Here is a 19,505-nt window from a genome sequence, read left to right on the forward strand (position 1 = left end):
CAATACCAGGCCAGTTATACTTTCCTGCTTTCTCTCTCCCTCCTTTTCTTGAAGAATGTCTACAAATTTGCTACCTTTCAATCCATTGGCATGGTACCAGAATGAAGGGAAGTTTGGATGATCAAAACCAATGTATCTACAGGCTTTCCTTTTTCAAACCAAGATTATAAACAATCAGGTCGAGGGGATTTGGTGGCATTCAGTCACATTCCTTTTTCCAGTGTATTTATTTTTCTTAACTCATGCTAATTACTTTAAATTTCTCACTCTCATTTGAACCTTGATTCCTTATTGTTTCCATTACGTTTTCTGTGTCTCCTACTACAAAGACAGATGCAATTTATTTGCTTCTTGTTTCTATTCTCTAAGGAGTTGCAAGATTCTTTCAGGATTAATACTGAGAAATACCAGTAGCACCGTCTATGCTGCTGCTGCTGATGATGATGATTTCTGGATTTGTCAGCAGAATACTTTATTATCTCAGAGAAGAAACACCTGCTCCAGCACAAACTCTCTGTTCCATTATCTGTCACATCCATGTAACCTGTCTGTAGAGAAATCAGAGTACATTTTTCTGGTCCAGAGATCCTTTGTCAGTTGTGACTTTATTTCTGATTTTCAGCATTTGAAGTTCTTTTGGATTTTATTGTATTTTTTTCAATACAAAGGCCTTTCTAGTGGGACCAGTAAGTAGTTTACCTCAGTCACATCTGACCCAAAGGCCCTGTAGATGCCTGAATGATGGCAGTGAAACTATCACATGGGAAGGGAAAGACTCCGTGCCTGCAGGGTGGAGAGATAAACTTGTCTCTCCACCCTTCAGGCACTCTGCCTGTATTCCTGATGAAGGGCTTTTGCCCGAAACATTGATTTTCCTGCTCCTCGGCTGCAGCCTGAACTGCTGTGCTTTTCCAGCACCAATCTAATGTAGATTCTGGTTTCCAGAATCTGCAGACATTGTTTTTACCAAGGTAAAGACTCCATCTCACTGCTACAGATTTCAAGTACCTGCTTCATATAACGGTTTCAGGAGTGCAGGTCTGAACATTCTGCATGTAGGTTTGCTCACTGAGTGGAAGGCTCATTTTCAGATGTTTCGTCACCATACTAGATAACATCTTCAGTGAGCCTTCAGATGAAGCGCGAACATCCAGAAGCTCAACCTGAGCTACACATTTTCTCAAAACTCGCTAGGTCTGAACATCTCTTAACATCTCTGCACTCAGCTTTAAGTCATGCAGATGGTCAGCAGCAAGGAAGAGCAGAGCATTTAAAAACCTTACACAAAACCCCTTGTGGTAACATTCAACAAGCAAGGATCTCCAGTCAATGGTAGGTAGTGCTGCAGTATGAGAGTGAGGAACTGCTTGGAAAAGCAGAATGATTTATATTCATTCATGGGATGGGGCATCGCTGACTGGGCCAGCATTTATTGCATGTCCCTAATTGCCCTTGAGAAAGTGGGGGTGAGTTATCTTTTGAACCAAGTAACCCAAGGTGCTGTCAGGGAGGGAATTCCAGGAATTTAACACAGCAACACTGAAGGATACATTTCTACATCAGCCTGCTGAGTGGCTTGGAGGTGAACTTACTGGCAGTCATGGTTCATGGACCTTATGCCCTTGTTCTTTCACACAGTAGGGATTGTGCATTTGGAAGGTACTATCTAAGGAGCTTTGGTGTGTTGTGGCATTACAACCTTGTAGATAATACACTCTTATGCAAGTCCAGGCGGGGGTATGGAGGGTTGAATGTTTGTGGATGTTGTTTAATAACCAGAGGGAGGTTAATATGCAGAGCTCATTGCCACAGAGGGCTGTGGACACCAGATCATTTTATGTATGTAAGACAGAGACAGACAAGTTTTCGATTAGTAAGGGGATCAAAAGTTACAGGGAGAAGCCAAAAGTTTGGGATTGAGAAACATAGCACCATGATCGAATGGCAGAGGAGACTCAATGGGCCCAATGGTCTGATTCTGCTCCATAGCTTATGGTCGTGTGGTGGCAAACAGGCCTCATTCTGTTTTGTCCTGGATGGTGCGAAACTTCTTGAATGTTATTGGAGCCACATTCATCCAAGCAAGTGACTCCAAAACAAATACAGACTGCATTGTGTGGCAGTGATCTATCGCAGCTGTGAGAGTCGGGATTTGGCCAAAAGGCAAATGTACTTCAAAGGCTTTGTGAGTGTGCAAAGAAGAAAATAAACTTTTCTAAAAAACTTGAAGGAAATGTCAAGATGGACAGCAAGAGCTTCGTATAAAGGAAGAGAGGAGCTAAAAAAAACTCAGGCCCCTTAAAGAATGAGGTTGTGGAAGTAATAATGAAGGACTAGGAAATTACAGAGGAATAACTAAATCGGAATAAATACTTTGTACCAGTCTTTGAAGTACAAGTCACTATCACTGCCTCAAAATTAGGAAATAATATCTATCGCTAGAGATAAAGTACTTGGGTTAACTTTTGCAAGATGGTGGTGGAACGGGGCTTGCCTGCTCCTACTGGCTTTCTTTCACCTTATCTCTTCTTTTTCCTTTTGCTCTTTTCCTTTACCTTCCTTCTTTCTTCATTACCTTTTATTTTAAGCCAGGGAAGTGACGGGTGAAGGAAGCAGCAACAGGACATGGCTCCACTGGAGCCCGGGGTCTCCCTGCAACCGAGGAGTAGGCCCCGGGTTAACTCCCCTGGCCCAGACTCACAGGCTAGACCCGGGCACCTGGAGGAGGAGAGGGCTGATCTCCTTGAGTGGTTGCAGGCAGTCTCATCCTGGCTGCATCTTCAGGGTATTCCACTGTTCCTAAAGGTTTTCCCTCCGCCCAGAAACCATTAACTGATCTGTGATGAACTTTGTCTTAATTTAATTGTTAAAATTGTATATGACTTTTGTCATTGATGTAGACACTGTGGTGTGGCGACTAATAAAACTTTTCATTGTATTTTTCATTGAAAAAGTACACGTGATAATAAATTTCCATTTTTATTCACACGGGGTTAAAGACTAAAATGTCCATGGGACTTGATGGAATGCATCCTAGGATATTAAATGAAGTGGCTGAAGAGATTGTGGGAGTAATATTCCAGGAATTCTTAGATTCTGGAAAAATGCCAGAGGATTGGAATACTGCCCGCGTTACACCTTTATTTAAAAAGGAAAGGGACAAAAACAAACAAGAAACGATAGGGCAGTTTGCTAACATCTTTTGTTGAGAAAATGTTGGTGTCTATTATAAAAGATAAATAGCAAAGCATTTATAAATATGTATTATAATCAGGCAGAGTCATCATGGCTTTATGAAGAGGAAACCCTATATGACAAATTAATTAGAATTCTTTGAGGGAGTAAAAAGCAGGATAGATAAAAGGGAAGTTATGGATATAATATATTTACATTTCCAGACAATATTCAAAGAGGTACCACATGTTAGACTATTTAATTAGATAAAAAAGCTAACAGAAAGCTGGCCTTCAAATCTGAAGAGCTGGAGTATAACGAGGCAGACATAATGCTATAGGTATTCAAAACCCTAGTCAGACCGCACTTGGAATACTGTGAGTACATCTAGGCACCACACCTTAGGAAGCTAGTTTTGGCACTGGAGGGAGTTCAACACAGGTTCACACAAGGATGTACCTGGACTTCAGGGGTTCTGTTCTGAGGAGAGATTAGACAAATTAGGACTTTGTTCTTGAGAATTTAGAAGGTTAAGGGCTGATCAAATGGAAGTCTTCAGAATATTAACAGGCAAAGACAGGGTAGCGAAAGATAAACTAGTTCTACTGGTTGGAGATTCGAGATCCACGGACAAGGACTGAAAATTAGATTTAAGCCATTCAGGAGAGATGTTAGAAAGCAAAGATTAATGGAGGTTTGGAACTCTCTGCCTCAAATTTGTGAAGGACATTTTTTTATTAAGAATACCACGGGATATAGGCCTAATGCAGGAAAATAGAATTAGGCTACAGTCATGATTGTACTCAAAAAGACCAGACTGGAATGGTCTACTCCCGGTTTGATGTTCCTCAGAGCCCATGGTGTTGGGGATTGCATATTAGCATGGATAGAGTCAGGAAGTATAAACTTGGATAATAAATTTCCGCCACCTCCAAACAGACCCCACCACCAAGGATATATTTCCCTCCCCTCCCCTATCAGCACTCCCTCCCCTATCAGCACTCCCTCCGCGACTCCCTCGTCAGGTCCACAACCCCCACCAACCCAATCTCCACTCAAACATCAAAAACTGTAAGTACAACAAACTTTTATCTCACCACCTCTATAACCAGTGCTCCTCAAACATTCCAGTAGATGCCCCTGGCCTCTGGAACTGCTCGGATGCCATTAGCCATGCGGCTGGCGCAGCTGCCACCCCCACAGTGATTGATGATGTCACGTCCGCCCCCCATCATGGCCACTCCCACAACCACTTCCACCCCTCACAATTCCTCATGCACCACATGTGACATCACTTGCGCCCTCCAATCCCTCTGCTCCAACCCTGACCTCACCATCAAGCTAGCAGATAAAGGGGGCGCAGTGGTAGTCTGGCGCACTGATCTCTACACCGCTGAAGCCAAACGCCAACTCGAGGACACCTCTTCCTACCGCCCCCTCGACCATAGCCCAACACCCCATCACCAAAACCATCATCTCCCAGACCATACAGAATCTCATCACCTCAGGAGATCTCCCACCCACAGCTTCCAACCTCATAGTCCGGGAACCCGCACTGCCCGGTTCTACCTCCTTCCCAAGATCCACAAGCCTGACCACCCTGGCCGACCCATTGTCTCAGCATGCTCCTGCCCCACTGAATCCATTTCTACTTATCTCGACACTGTCCTATCCCCTCTAGTCCAGGAACTCCCCACATACGTTCGAGACACCACCCATGCCCTCCACCTCTTCCAAGACTTCCGTTTCCCCAGCCCCCAACGCCTCATCTTCACCATGGATAGCCAATCCCTCTACACCTCCATCCGCCATGACCAGGGCCTCCAAGCCCTCCGTTTCTTCCTCTCCCGACGTCCCCAACAGTACCCTTCCACCAACACTCTCATTCGTTTGGCCGAACTGGTCCTCACCCTTAACAATTTCTCCTTCGAATCCTCCCACTTCCTCCAGACCAAAAGGGTAGCCATGGGCACACGTATGGGCCCCAGCTATGCCTGTCTCTTTGTTGGCTACATAGAACAGTCGATCTTCCGTAATTACACCGGCACTACTCTCCACCTCTCCCTCTGCTACATTGATGACTGCATTGGCGCCACCTCATGCTCCTGCGAGGAGGTTGAGCAATTCATCAACTTCACCAACACATTCCACCCTGACCTTAAATTTACCTGGACCAACTCTGACACCTCCCTCTCCTTCCTGGACCTCTCCATCTCCATTAATGATGACCGACTTGATACCGACATTTTGTACAAACCCACCGACTCCCACAACTACCTGGATTACACCTCTTCCCACCCTACCTTCTGCAAAAATGCCATCCCATATTCCCAATTCCTCCGCCTCCGTCGTATCTGCTCCCAGGAGGAGCAGTTCTACCACAGAACACACCAGATGGCCTCCTTCTTTAAAGACTGTATTTTCCCTTCCCACGTGGTTAAAGATGCCCTCCAACACATCTCGTCCACATCTCGCACCTTCGCCCTCAGACCCCACCCCTCTAACCGTAACAAGGACAGAACGCCCCTGGTGCTCACCTTCCACCCTACCAACTTTCGCATAAGCCAAATCATCCGCCGACATTTCCGCCACCTCCAAAAAGACCCCACCACCAGGGATGTATTTCCCTCCCCACCCCTTTCCGCCTTCCGCAAAGACCGTTCCCTCCATAACTACCTGGTCAGGTCCACGCCCCCCAACAACCCATCGTCCCATCCTGGCACCTTCCCCTGCCACCACAGGAATTGCTAAACCTGTGCCCATACCTCCTCCTTCACCTCTATCCAAGGCCCCAAAGGAGCCTTCCACATCCATCAAAGTTTTACCTGCATATCCACCAATATCATTTATTGTATCCGTTGCTCCCGATGCGGTCTCCTCTATATTGGGGAGAGTGGACGCCTCCTAGCAGAGTGCTTTAGGGAACATCTCCGGGACGCCCGCACCAATCAACCACACCGCCCTGTGGCCCAACATTTCAACTCCCCCTCCCATTCTGCCAAGGATATGGAGGTCCTGGTCCTCCTTTGCCACCGCTCCCTCACCACCAGACGCCTGGAGGAAGAACGCCTCATCTTCCGCCTCGGAACACTTCAACCCCAGGGCATCAATGTGGACTTCAACAGTTTCCTCATTTCCCCTTCCCCCACCTCACCCTAGTTCCAAACTTCCAGCTCAGCACTGTCCCCATGACTTGTCCTACCTGCCTATCTTCTTTTCCACCTATCCACTCCACCCTCCCGCCGCCCCCAACCTATCACCTTCATCCCCTCCCCTACTCACCCATTGTACTCTGTGCTACATTCTCCCCACCCCCACCCTCCTCTCATTTATCTCTCCACCCTTCAGGCTCACTGCCTTTATTCCTGATGAAGGGCTTTTGCCCGAAACATTGATTTAGCTGCTCCTTGGATGCTGCCTGAACTGCTGTGCTCTTCCAGCACCACTGATCCAGAATCTGGTTTCCAGCATCTGCAGTCATTGTTTTTACCTAATAAATACCCTGTCAAATCTGATTAGAATAGTAATATAAAGTTTCATAGAATCTCAGCAATGTGGAAGCAGGTCATTTAGCCCATTGAGTCCAAACTGACCCTCTGAAGAGCACCCCACCCAGACGCACCCCCTTAACCTATTCCTGTAACCTTGCACTTCCCATAGCTAATCCTCCTACCTGCACACCCTAGATAAGAGGCAAAAAAACACTGGATTAAGGCTAAAAGAGAGGTAAAGGATGCTGGAAACAAAAGGAACAATATGCTTTTTTTCAGGCTGTTATCGAAGGAAATATAACCAAAAGTCTTTAATTTTAAAATGTATTCCAAAAAAACAATTAAATAGTTTATTTCTTAAGGTTTACTTTTTCATGGAATGTGCTTTGCTCATCTAGTTTCTTTCACCAACATTTTGGAACCTCAACAAATGGACAGCCTCAGTGGGAAGTGGAGTGCTTTTACTTGAGCAATCCTTTCACTGTTGTGTTGTTAAGCATTGTAAAAGATGCCCAGTCTACTCCAGTTCTGACCTTCGAGGTAGACCTGCCCAAACATTATGTCCAGGAGAACTTCACGTGTTCTCTAGCTGTGCTCCTTGCTCAAGACATTGTGTTAGTATCTTCAAACACAGTTCATGGTCAGCAATGAAGAGCAAAGCAAGGGATTCCTTCATCTTAGATATATTCTGCTTATGTTAACAGGAGGGAGGTGCAGGCTTATTGAATGTTACAATTCTACAAGCTAGTTTTTAAACGTGTTTTATTGAAGGAAACTAAAATTATTTTAAACTGCTATTTCCAACATAGGGCAAAAATCAACAGCATTTAATTTGAAGAAATAGGTCAGAGTAATAAAGTAGGAAGTCATTTCTTACTTTTTTTCTCACCTTTTTCAGCTTCTTGGTTTTAATTTCAACTTCTTGTTGGAGCGAGGTGTAGGTGTCTTTTAGTTCCATTGTCTCCTCATCTCGCAGCAACATCTGCTGTTGTATTTCTCTCTCTCTCCGTTTCTATTTAAAGGGAAATATGTGAATACATCAATCGCCATTCCGGACACCATGTGCAGCTGTTCTGTTTCGACATAAGAAGTAACTTCACACATTGATGCCAACAAATTTGAGGGTAACAAAACTCCACCCTTCCAAAAAATTAGGAAATGCTAATCAACAAAAAAAAGAGGGATGAGAGAATAAAAAGTTTTGAAAAAAAGTTTGAGAAGGAATATGTATATGGATTTTAGTAAGGCGTTCGATAAGGTTCCCCATGGTAGGCTAATGCTAAAACTTCGGAGGTATGGCATTGAGGATACATTAGAGGTTTGGATTAGGAATTGGCTGGCTGGAAGGAGACAGAGGGTAGTAGTTGATGGATTATGTTCATCTTGGAGCGCAGTTACTAGCGGTGTACCACAAGGATCTGTTTTGGGACCATTGCTTTTTGTTATCTTTATAAATGATCTAGAGGAAGGACTTGAAAGCTGGGTAAGCAAGTTTGCGGATGACACAAAAGTCGGTGGAGTTGTGGATAGTGAGGAAGGAAGTGGTAGGTTACAGCGGGATATAGATAAGTTGCAGAGCTGGGCGGAAATGTGGCAAATGGAATTCAATGTAGCTAAGTGTGAAGTCGTTCACTTTGGTAGGAATAACAAGATGATGGATTACTGGGCTAATGGTAGGCTACTTGGTCGTGTGGATGAGCAGAGGGATCTTGGTGTCTATGTACACAGATCTCTGAAAGTTGCCACCCAGGTAAATAGTGCTGTGAGGAAGGCATATGGTGTACTGGGCTTTATTGGCAGAGGAATTGAGTTCCGGAGTCCTGAGGTCATGTTGCAGTTGTATAAGACTCTGGTGAGGCCTCATCTGGAGTATTGTGTGCAGTTTTGGTCGCCATACTATAGGAAGGATGTGGAAGCTTTAGAACGAGTGCAGAGGAGGTTTACCAGGATGTTGCCTGGAATGGTAGGAAAATCTTATGAGGAAAGGCTGAGGCACTTGGGGCTGTTCTCATTGGAGAAGAGAAGGTTTAGGGGAGATCTGATAGAAGTGTATAAGATGATTAAGGGTTTAGATAGGGTAGATATTAAGAACCTTTTACCGCTAATGGAGTCAGGTGTTACTAGGGGACATAGCTTTAAATTAAGGGGTGGTAGGTATAGGACAGATGTTAGGGGTAGATTCTTCACACAGCGGGTTGTGAGTTCATGGAATGCCCTGCCCGTATCAGTGGTGAACTCTCCTTCTTTATGGTCATTTAAGCGGGCATTGGATAGGCATTTGGAAGTTATTGGGCTCGTATAGGTTAGGTAGGATTCGGTCGGCGCAACATCGAGGGCCGAAGGGCCTGTACTGCGCTGTATCCTTCTATGTTCTATGTTCTAAGGAAACCTCTGCCTCTTTAAGAGTTATTTCATACACAGACTTGCCTTTCTTACAGAGACATAGAGATGTACAGCACAGAAGCTGATCCTTCGGTCCAATTAGTCCATATGTACCAGATATCCCAACCCAATCTAGTCCCATTTGCCAGCACCTGGCCCATATCCCTATAAACTCTTCCTATTCTTATACCCATCCAAATGCCTCTTAAATGTTGCAATTGTACCAGCCTCCACCACATCCTCTGGCAGCTCATTCCATACACGCACCACCCTCTGACTGAAAGCATTGCCCCTTAGGTCCCTTTAAAATGTTTGCCTCTCACCCTAAACCTATGCCCTCTAGTTCTGGACTTCCCGACTCCAGGGAAAAGACTTTGTCTATTTACCCTATCCATGCCACTCATGATTTTATAAACCTCTATAAAGTCACCTCTCAGCCTCCGACGCTCCTGGGAAAACAGTCCCAGCCTGTTCAGCCTCAAATCCTCCAACCCTGGCAACATCCTTGTAAATCTTTTCTGAACCCTTTCAAGTTTCACAACATCTTTCCGATAGGAAGGAGACCAGAATTGCACGCAATATTCTAAAAGTGGCCTAACCAATGTCCTGTACAGCCGCAACCAATGTCCTGTACAGCCGCAACATGACCTCCCAACTCCTGTGCTCAATACTCTGACCAATAAATGAAAACATACCAAACGCCTTCTTCACTATCCTATCTACCTGCGACTCCACTTTCAAGGAGCTATGAACCTGCACTCTAAGGTCTCTTTGTTCAGCAACACTCCCCAGGACTTTATCATTTAATGTAAGCTTGCCATTTGTTTCATTCCAGATGGGTTAGCATTTTAAACAGATTGGAAATTATTTTTGAGACCATTAGGAAAAGAATTGTCATCATGGTAGTGTTCTTGGACTGTAATCCCAAACCCAGCCTAATGTTCTGAGGATATGGGTTTGAAACCCATGGTGGCAGATGGTGAAATTTGAATTCAATAAAAATATCTGGAATAAGAACTATTTACTGTTGTAAAATTCCATTTGGCTCGCTCTGCTTTTTGCTGGTTTTGTCCATAACAATTGCAGACTCGTTGATTTTTATCTGCTTTCTAGGCCATTGGGTTGAATAATAAATGCTTGCCTCACCAGCAAAGCCAACATCCCATAAATAAATACTTAGTTGCATAAAGTATCGACTTGATTTGATTTATTATTGTCACAAATTACCAAGAAACAGTGACAATCATTATTTTGTGTGCTGTCCAGACAAATCACACCTTGCATAAGTACATCAGGGTAATGGAACAGAATGCAGAATGTAGTGTTACAGCTACAGAGAATGTCCAGAGAAATAGCAACCCTAATACATGAGATGTCCATTCATAAGTCTGATAAGAAGCTGTTCTTGAATCTGTTGGTACGTGTTTTGAAACTTTAGTATCTTCTGTCTGATGGAAGACGGTTAAAGAGAATATAATAGGATAGGAAGGGTCTTTGATAATGTTGGCTGCATTCCTGAGACAGTGGGAACTGTAGACAGAGTCAATGGAAGGAAGGTTGGTTTTCATGCCAGACTGGGCTGCATTTACAATTATCTTGCACTCTTCCGCACATATCAAGTAGTTACCATATCAAGCTGTGATGTACCTGGATCGGATATATCAAATACCAAACATCAAATGGGAATTCCACATTAACTGGATAAATTCCATCAGTGGTAAATCTGTCCTACTATCAAAATCTGTGCTTATTTTACAGTCAAGGATCTAAGGAAATGTTCTGCCTGGTTAAATTATGCAGTATCTATATTTACTGATTTGGTTTAGAACACAACAGGCTTGGGAGGTCTTGGAGATGGGTCGTGACCCAATATCTGAGTGAGACATTTGGATTTGAGAACTGCTCCATGATTTGATACCAAAGACGATGAGCCCAATCTGTGGCCAAACAGATTGAAATTCAATTTGCATATTCTTCCAATGAATGCTAGCGGAAAGACTCATGGCACCATCAGCAACCTGATGGAAAGAAAGCTGAAGCTTCTCAACATTATCATCCAACATGAGGGAACAATAGACATGTTGGAACAGCAAGACCATATGACCATAGATACAGAAGCAGAATTAGGTCTTTGGGTCCATCGGGTCTCCTCCACCTTTCAATCATGGCTGATATGTTTCTCAACCCCATTCGTCTGCTTTCACTCTGTAATCCTTGATCGCCTTACCAATCAAGAGTTTATCTACCTCTGTCTTAAATAACCTGGCCTCCACAGCCCTCTGCAGCAATGAATTCCACTGACACACCACCCTCTGGCTGAAGAAATTCCTTCTCATCTCAGTTCTAAAGGGTTGTCCCTTCACTCTGACGCTGTGCCCTCAGGGACTAATCTCTCTGACGAGTAGAAATATCCTCCCATCTCATCCTCATAAACACCACAGTGAACAAACTCAGAGTCCTCAACCACTGCAGCAAACTGTAACACACCAGCACAAAACAGATCGTCACATGGTGTTAGCAGGTTACATCATCCTATTTAGTATGTGCTGTTGATTCATGGTTTACACTGACTTCTGAAATTTGTCCATTTAAATTATTAAATGTTAACAATTGTTTTAATCTCATAGCCCCAATCTGTGCTTCAATATCCCTTCCTTATCTCATTTTACCAAGCCAAAATATTACAGCTCTGCTCAGACAAATCTCATTTTAACTTAAAAGTGTTTTCAGGAAATCTGTCTTGATTCTAACCTAACCCAGCATTAGAAGCCAATGGAGCATGTGATAAAAACAATATTCCATTTTAGTGATAAATTACTTGCTACAGAGCCACATGAAACTTAGGACTTTCTGTTCTTTTTGTCTGAATATTACATCAGGCATTCCCTTTACTCAAAAGGGCATTGGAAATGTTGTTCTATATGTTTTAAAAAACTTGCATGAAATGACTATATGCAGGAGAATTCATATTATTTAAGTAAATGGCATCTTGTGTGGTTTGGTTAATCTTGCCCTAGTTAATGTATTGTACAATTCCTTCATTACTAACCAAGGTAATTGAGCAAGAATGCCTTTATTACAACAGAAAGGCCAATAAATGAGGAATTTACCTGCTCTGCAATTTCTTGTCTCTTCTGCTCTAGCATTTTTTGCTGTTCATTCGTATGATCCATGATGTTCTTGCCTCCAATGAGCAGCTTGCTTTCCATCGCCTGGAGAAAATATCGAGAAAGATCCATTTACTATACATCATAGAATCACTCAACTATCTTTTAGAAATTCCTACAGCAAGAAATATTAAGAATATCCATGAATAAAAAGTATCTGACGAGAAAAGGTTAGAGGAACAATTTTCAAGGTCTGTCATTATTCAAATGATAGAATGACACCAGGAATAATCTCTACTGCATGAGTTGACTCCAAGCGATGGAGATTGCAGGTTTCTCAATGCCTGTTTGTAATATTGGAAAAAGATAGCGGATTAATTGGGATATTGATACAACCTGTTTGGCCAAAAACCCTAAGTTAGCTGTATACCGATTGCCCATCAACACAACCAACATTGCAAAAAAGGAAACATTTCTTCACCAGCATCAACAAGACAGTCACACTGCAGCTTGTTATATGGTGGCTGCACCTATTCCTTCCAGTGGTGTACTCTGTCAGAGGCCTACATTGCAGTAAGGTTGAGTCTCGATTTTCAGTTAAAGCTCAGGCTTAAATCCAATGTGACCAGTGGGCTGCTCACACCAAGGGGGCAGCCCATTGCAGCTCTCTGGCTGGGATGCTGGGAGTGAGGTTGGGTGGGGATATGGGTTGAGGCCAGGCTGACAGGGTGGCACAGGAATTTTGTGGAGATAACATGAACACTTAAGCTGCTTCTAATTCCTCAATTTGATAAAGATGTCATTATATAAAGATGTCAGATAAACTGTCATTATTATGAACATCTTTTATTTCTTCTACTGCCCCAATCTACTTCATAATGTAAAAGTTCAGAGCATATTCCAAACTGCAACTATTCCTATAAATAACGCTAGATACAGAATCCTTGAGGAAAATGACTAATATTTGAAAAAAAATTAAAAGGGAGTGGGAAAAGAGACATGGTTTATGTAAAGAACCAGCACAGTGCCTGCTTCTGTAGCTGAAATTCCATCAACATGAGAGGAAAGGGCAGGAAATGGGATCAGAGCCAGGAGCTCTCATTGATTAACTGGGAAAGGCACTTGGTGGTGCATCAAATGGCCTCTTTCATACGTATAATCCTGTCAGTATGTGACTGAGATAGTGCATTCAGTGACTCTTCTGGTGGAAGGGTCACACATGGTCAGTGGCTCATTAGATACAACCCCACAGATTGTTCACAGAAAATGTGAGAGGAAATTAATGGCACTCTTTGATGGCAGAATTTTTAAAAATTGAATAATAATTAGAATAATTTCTGTATAGAGTCATAGAGTCCCACAGCATGGAGACAGGCTCTTCAACCCAAACTGGGCCATGCCTATCAAAATGTCCGTCCACACTAACGCCATTTCCCTGCACTTGGCCCATATTCTTTTAATCCTTTCCAATTCATGTATTTGTCCAAATGCCTTTTAAATGTTGTTAATGTACCCTCATCAAACACTTCTGTTGGCAGCTCATTCCATGTGCGTACCACCCTTTGTGTAAAAACTTTGCCCCTCCGGTTCCCTTTTATTCTTTCCCCTCTAATCTTAAACTGATGCCCTCTAGTCCTCAATTCCCCACCCCTGTGAAAAAGACTGAGTGCATTCACCCTATCCATGCCTCTCATGATCTTATACACCTCCATAAGATCACCCCTTGTCTCCTATGCTCTAAAGAAAGATGTCCTCGCTTGTCCAACTTCTCTCTGTTACGCAGACCCTTGAGTCCTGCCATATGAGATCAATTGATCAAAATGGTGCTCACTTTGCTTCTTCACATTCATGTCATCAAATATCACTGAACCAGCTAAACAAGGGGCATTTTTTAAAATTTGTTTTCATTCCTGCATTGAATGTCTATGATGGACTTCTGTTTAAATGGATGCAAGTTGCTCACTGAGCTATAAGGTTCATTTTTAGACGTTTCATCACCATGCTAGGTAACATCATCAGTGAGCCTCTGGTGAAGCAATGATGTTAGTGACGTGCTTTCTATTTATGTGTTTAGGTTTCCTTGTGTTGGTGATGTCATTTCTTGTGGTGATGTCATTTCCGGTTCTTTTTCTCAGAGGGTGTTAAATTGGTTCCAAGTCGATGTGTTTGTTGATAGAGTTCTGGTTGGAATGACATGCTTCTAGGAATTCTCATGCACGTCTCTGTTTGGCTTGTCCTAGGACGGCTCTGATACTGAAGAGAACAAAGGAAAAATCCTGCTGTGGGCAACGCAGGTTTGCCATCTGTTGCTGAGTAGCTGCCCAATCACTCCTGGATGACTTCAATCTGATTATTGCTTCTGCAGCTTTGATAAGTTTACAACAGGTACAACATCTTTTTTCAGGGTGCTCTAAGTGATTTATTTGAGTGTTAAAGGATTTAGAAGTTTGACAAACAGTAAAATGAGACCATGTGCACATCATGTTTCTTGTTGTTGAGTGCAAAGCCAAGGTAAAGCTTCAGCAGAGTAGTCATGGAGACACATGTCAAATCGTTCATGGTGGAGGTCTGCCTGACTAATACCAAGCCTGTTATCTGCTAACTGTTCACTTTCCCACGTCACTGTGGGCCAAGACAGCAAACATGGTCTTAGGTCTACACCTTTCATTCAAGGCTAAACAGAAGTGTAATTCTCTCTCTCCAGCTGATAGAATTCCTTGTTCTCAATCCCCCAGTTTTTCACATATGTAGCTTGGAGAAATTCTTCCCTTTATGAAGCAAAATCCTTCATTTATAAGCCCATGTTAAAGTTACAAAATAGTTCATTAGTAAGTTTCACGAATAAAGTAAATAAAAACATTTACTACAGTGATTAGTTTTTATGCAGCTTTAATTTTACTGGCAGTATCCTAAACCAACTGATATCCTTGCATTTCCATCAAAACATTAGTTTGTGTGATGCTTAATATTCAAAGCCCCAGTCCAATTCAGGTCTTCCTGAAAACCCAGGACATGGGAGATTATGATGACCTCACTAACAGCATCCCCAGTGTCATGAATATTGGATGAGCTTTGCTGCTTCTTTGTCTTGGCCTTCTATTTATGAGTAGCGGCTGCCCTCGTTATAATGAAGCATTTCTTAAGACTTAGATTCAGAAATGTGTGCCATTAGTTTTTCATCGTTATTATTCCTACAGCCTACTGGTTTCTGTTATTAATAAATCATGGGTGATTGAATAGATCACAACAATGATTGTAAGATGAACAGTTTAGAGTAACCAGCAAATATTAACATGGATAATGCTTGCAATATTTTCCTTGGGACCTTTGTGCAATTTCACCCAAGGCATCACATTTAAATCTGCTGTTAAATTACCCCAGGAGCCGTTCTGGACGATGGCTTTTGCTGCCTCAATCTGATTCAGTCAGCTGCAACACAAAACACACTTCCCAAGATTCACGGCACCCTAACTGTCCTTCGGGTGGGTGAAATAACGATTTTTAAAGACTGCTGCTATTTGTTAAGAATTAATTTATGTTGACCTCTCATAGTAATGCTCAGAAGAAAGAGAAAACAAATGCAATTTTCAGGAAGTAGAGAGAGAGGCATAAACTGAGTGGGTACAGTGATGTATTTTATTTGACAACTCCTGCAGGATTGTATTAGCAGAAATATACGTTTACATTGGCAGCTCCCATCAGACATGTGAGTATACAAATTGGCCATGGCAGTAGGAGCAGCTGCACATGTTTTATATAGTTACTAGTTGATTCCAACATGTTGCCCTCAATTTAGGTAGGAATAAAGAACAAAGCAATTGAACCAAGGTAGACACACGTCTTTTTCCAAATTACTCATGATGTTTGAGTTCGGAGTGAGGAAGCTGATTCTCCCGTGTGCGTGGCTCTCCTCGGTTGGATCAGTGACCCCTTGCCTGTCATCAGGGCACTGACTAATACAACACCTCAAGAGGTGATCTTCTAAGTTTGGGAGAAGATTTGTAGCTCGGGTGCTTGTTGTTGTGGTTCTGTTTGCTGAGCTGGGAGTTTGTGTTGCAGACGTTTCGTCCCCTGTCTAGGTGACATCCTCAGTGCTCCCGGTTGTCAGTTCCAGCTGTCCGATGCAGTGGTCAATGTATTGGCTCCAGGTCGATGTGCTTATTGATTGAATCTGTGGATGAGTGCCATGCCTCTAGGAATTCCCTGGCTGTTCTGTGTTTGGCTTGCCCTATAATAGTAGTGTTGTCCCAGTCGAATTCATGTTGCTTGTCATCTGCGTGTGTGGCTACTAAGGATAGCTGGTCGTGTCGTTTCGTGACAACTGGAAGCGGCAGAGACAAGCCACTGTAAATGCCGGAGGAAAGATCACAGAAGCGCTTCACAGGAGGCTCCCAAGCACTGAGGATGTCACCTAGGCAGGGGATGAAACGTCTGCAACACAAATTCCCAGCTCGGCGAACAGAACCACAACAACAGGTGATCTTCTATTTAGCCAGCTCCACAGTTGTCATCATCCCGTTGTGTTCCTTCAGCAAGAAGCCTAAAGTGAGCCTGGAACACACGGTCAGGGGAGATGATAGAACCAAATACAATAGTAATGTTTGAGACATTTAGACAAAAACATGAACAGACAGGGAATAGAGAGACATGGACGCTGCAGAAAGATGGGATCAGTTTAAAATGGCATTATAGGCAACAAAAACATTGTGGGCTGAAGGGCCAGTAGCTTTGCTGTACTGTCTTATGTTCTATGTTCTCAACTCTTTCACAGGATTTTGGCCACAGCTTTCAACAAGGCAATCCCTTCCTTGGGGAATGAACATCTGGCTGTGGTACGCTCCTGGCCAGCTGCCTTGAGCTTGGAAAATCAGCTGTGAATTTAACAACCAGGCTCGATACACGGGGCTGCTATGTTTGTGCCTAACCAGATTCTGAGAGATTCCTTCAGAGGCAGAAAGTGCGTGGGCATAATTTATTTTCCCAGCTTCTTCTCATCTGCAAATCCAACTCCATGGGACCAGAACATTCCAACTCCACGGGACCAGAACATTCCAACACCACGGGACCAGAACATTCCAACTCCAGGGGACCAGAACATTCCAACACCATGGGACCAGAACATTCCAACTCCACGGATCCAGAACATTCCAACTCCACGGGACCAGAACATTCCAACTCCAGGGTACCAGAACATTCCAACTCCATGGGACCAGAACATTCCAACTCCAGAGTACCCGAACATTCCAACTCCACGGAACCGGAACATTCCAACTCCACGGGACCAGAACATTCCAACTCCATGGGACCAGAACATTCCAACTCCAGGGTACCAGAACATTCCAACTCCATGGGACCAGAACATTCCAACTCCAGGGGACCAGAACATTCCAACTCCACGGAACCAGAATATTCCAACTCCAGGGGACCAGAACATTCCAACTCCAGGGGACCAGAACATTCCAACTCCACGGAACCAGAATATTCCAACTCCAGGGGACAAGAACATTCCAACTCCAGGGGACAAGAACATTCCAACTCCACGGGACCAGAACATTCCAACTCCAGGGTACCAGAACATTCCAACTCCACGGAACCAGAATATTCCAACTCCAGGGGACAAGAACATTCCAACTCCAGGGTACCAGAACATTCCAACTCCACGGGACCGGAACATTCCAACTCCACAGGACCGGAACATTCCAACTCCAGGGGACAAGAACATTCCAACTCCAGGGGACCAGAATATTCCAACTCCACGGGACCGGAACATTCCAACTCCAGGGGACCAGAACATTCCAACTCCAGGGGACCAGAACATTCCAACTCCACGGGACCGGAACATTCCAACTCCATGGGACCAGAACATTCCAACTCCAGGGGACAAGAACATTCCAACTCCACGGGACCGGAACATTCCAACTCCATGGGACCAGAACATTCCAACTCCATGGGACCGGAACATTCCAACTCCATGGGACAAGAACATTCCAACTCCATGGGACCGGAACATTCCAACTCCAGGGGACAAGAACATTCCAACTCCACGGGACCGGAACATTCCAACACCACAGGACCGGAACATTCCAACTCCACAGGACCGGAACATTCCAACTCCAGGGGACAAGAACATTCCAACTCCAGGGGACCAGAATATTCCAACTCCACGGGACCGGAACATTCCAACTCCAGGGGACCAGAACATTCCAACTCCAGGGGACCGGAACATTCCAACTCCATGGGACCAGAACATTCCAACTCCATGGGACCGGAACATTCCAACTCCATGGGACCGGAACATTCCAACTCCAGGGGACAAGAACATTCCAACTCCACGGGACCGGAACATTCCAACACCACAGGACCGGAACATTCCAACTCCAGGGGACCAGAACATTCCAACTCCATGGGACCTGAACATTCCAACTCCAGGGGACAAGAACATTCCAACTCCACGGGACTGGAACATTCCAACTCCAGGGGACAAGAACATTCCAACTCCACGGGACCGGAACATTCCAACACCACAGGACCGGAACATTCCAACTCCAGGGGACAAGAACATTCCAACTCCACGGGACCGGAACATTCCAACACCACAGGACCGGAACATTCCAACTCCAGGGGACCGGAACATTCCAACACCACAGGACCGGAACATTCCAACTCCAGGGGACCAGAACATTCCAACTCCATGGGACCTGAACATTCCAACTCCAGGGGACAAGAACATTCCAACTCCACGGGACTGGAACATTCCAACTCCAGGGGACAAGAACATTCCAACTCCACGGGACCGGAACATTCCAACACCACAGGACCGGAACATTCCAACTCCAGGGGACCAGAACATTCCAACTCCATGGGACCAGAACATTCCAACTCCATGGGACCAGAACATTCCAACTCCATGGGACCGGAACATTCCAACTCCAGGGGACAAGAACATTCCAACTCCACGGGACCGGAACATTCCAACACCACGGGACCGGAACATTCCAACTCCACGGGACCGGAACATTCCAACACCACAGGACCGGAACATTCCAACTCCACAGGACCGGAACATTCCAACTCCAGGGGACAAGAACATTCCAACTCCAGGGGACCAGAATATTCCAACTCCACGGGACCGGAACATTCCAACTCCAGGGGACCAGAACATTCCAACTCCAGGGGACCGGAACATTCCAACTCCATGGGACCAGAACATTCCAACTCCAGGGGACAAGAACATTCCAACTCCGCGGGACCGGAACATTCCAACTCCATGGGACCAGAACATTCCAACTCCATGGGACCGGAACATTCCAACTCCATGGGACCGGAACATTCCAACTCCAGGGGACAAGAA

At 44.3% G+C, this 19,505-nt stretch overlaps 1 protein-coding gene across 3 annotated transcripts in view; it reads right to left on the reverse strand.

Annotated features, from left to right (window-relative positions):
* The window catches only part of LOC132808220 (kinesin-like protein KIF3C), a 226,678-nt gene that overhangs the window by 66,983 nt on the left and 140,190 nt on the right, over nt 1–19,505 (reverse strand). For 2 of the 3 annotated variants that reach the window (XM_060822062.1, XM_060822051.1), the window contains exons 3-4: nt 12,158–12,259; nt 7,543–7,677 (exon numbers count right to left, since the gene is read on the reverse strand). In XM_060822062.1, the coding sequence (XP_060678045.1) occupies nt 7,543–7,677; nt 12,158–12,259 (237 nt within the window). The remainder of the gene's footprint in view (nt 1–7,542; nt 7,678–12,157; nt 12,260–19,505) is intronic. The other variant, XM_060822056.1, reaches the window with a different exon arrangement.

This window comes from Hemiscyllium ocellatum, chromosome 3 (genome assembly GCF_020745735.1).
Source record: "Hemiscyllium ocellatum isolate sHemOce1 chromosome 3, sHemOce1.pat.X.cur, whole genome shotgun sequence".
Lineage (NCBI taxonomy): Eukaryota > Metazoa > Chordata > Chondrichthyes > Orectolobiformes > Hemiscylliidae > Hemiscyllium > Hemiscyllium ocellatum.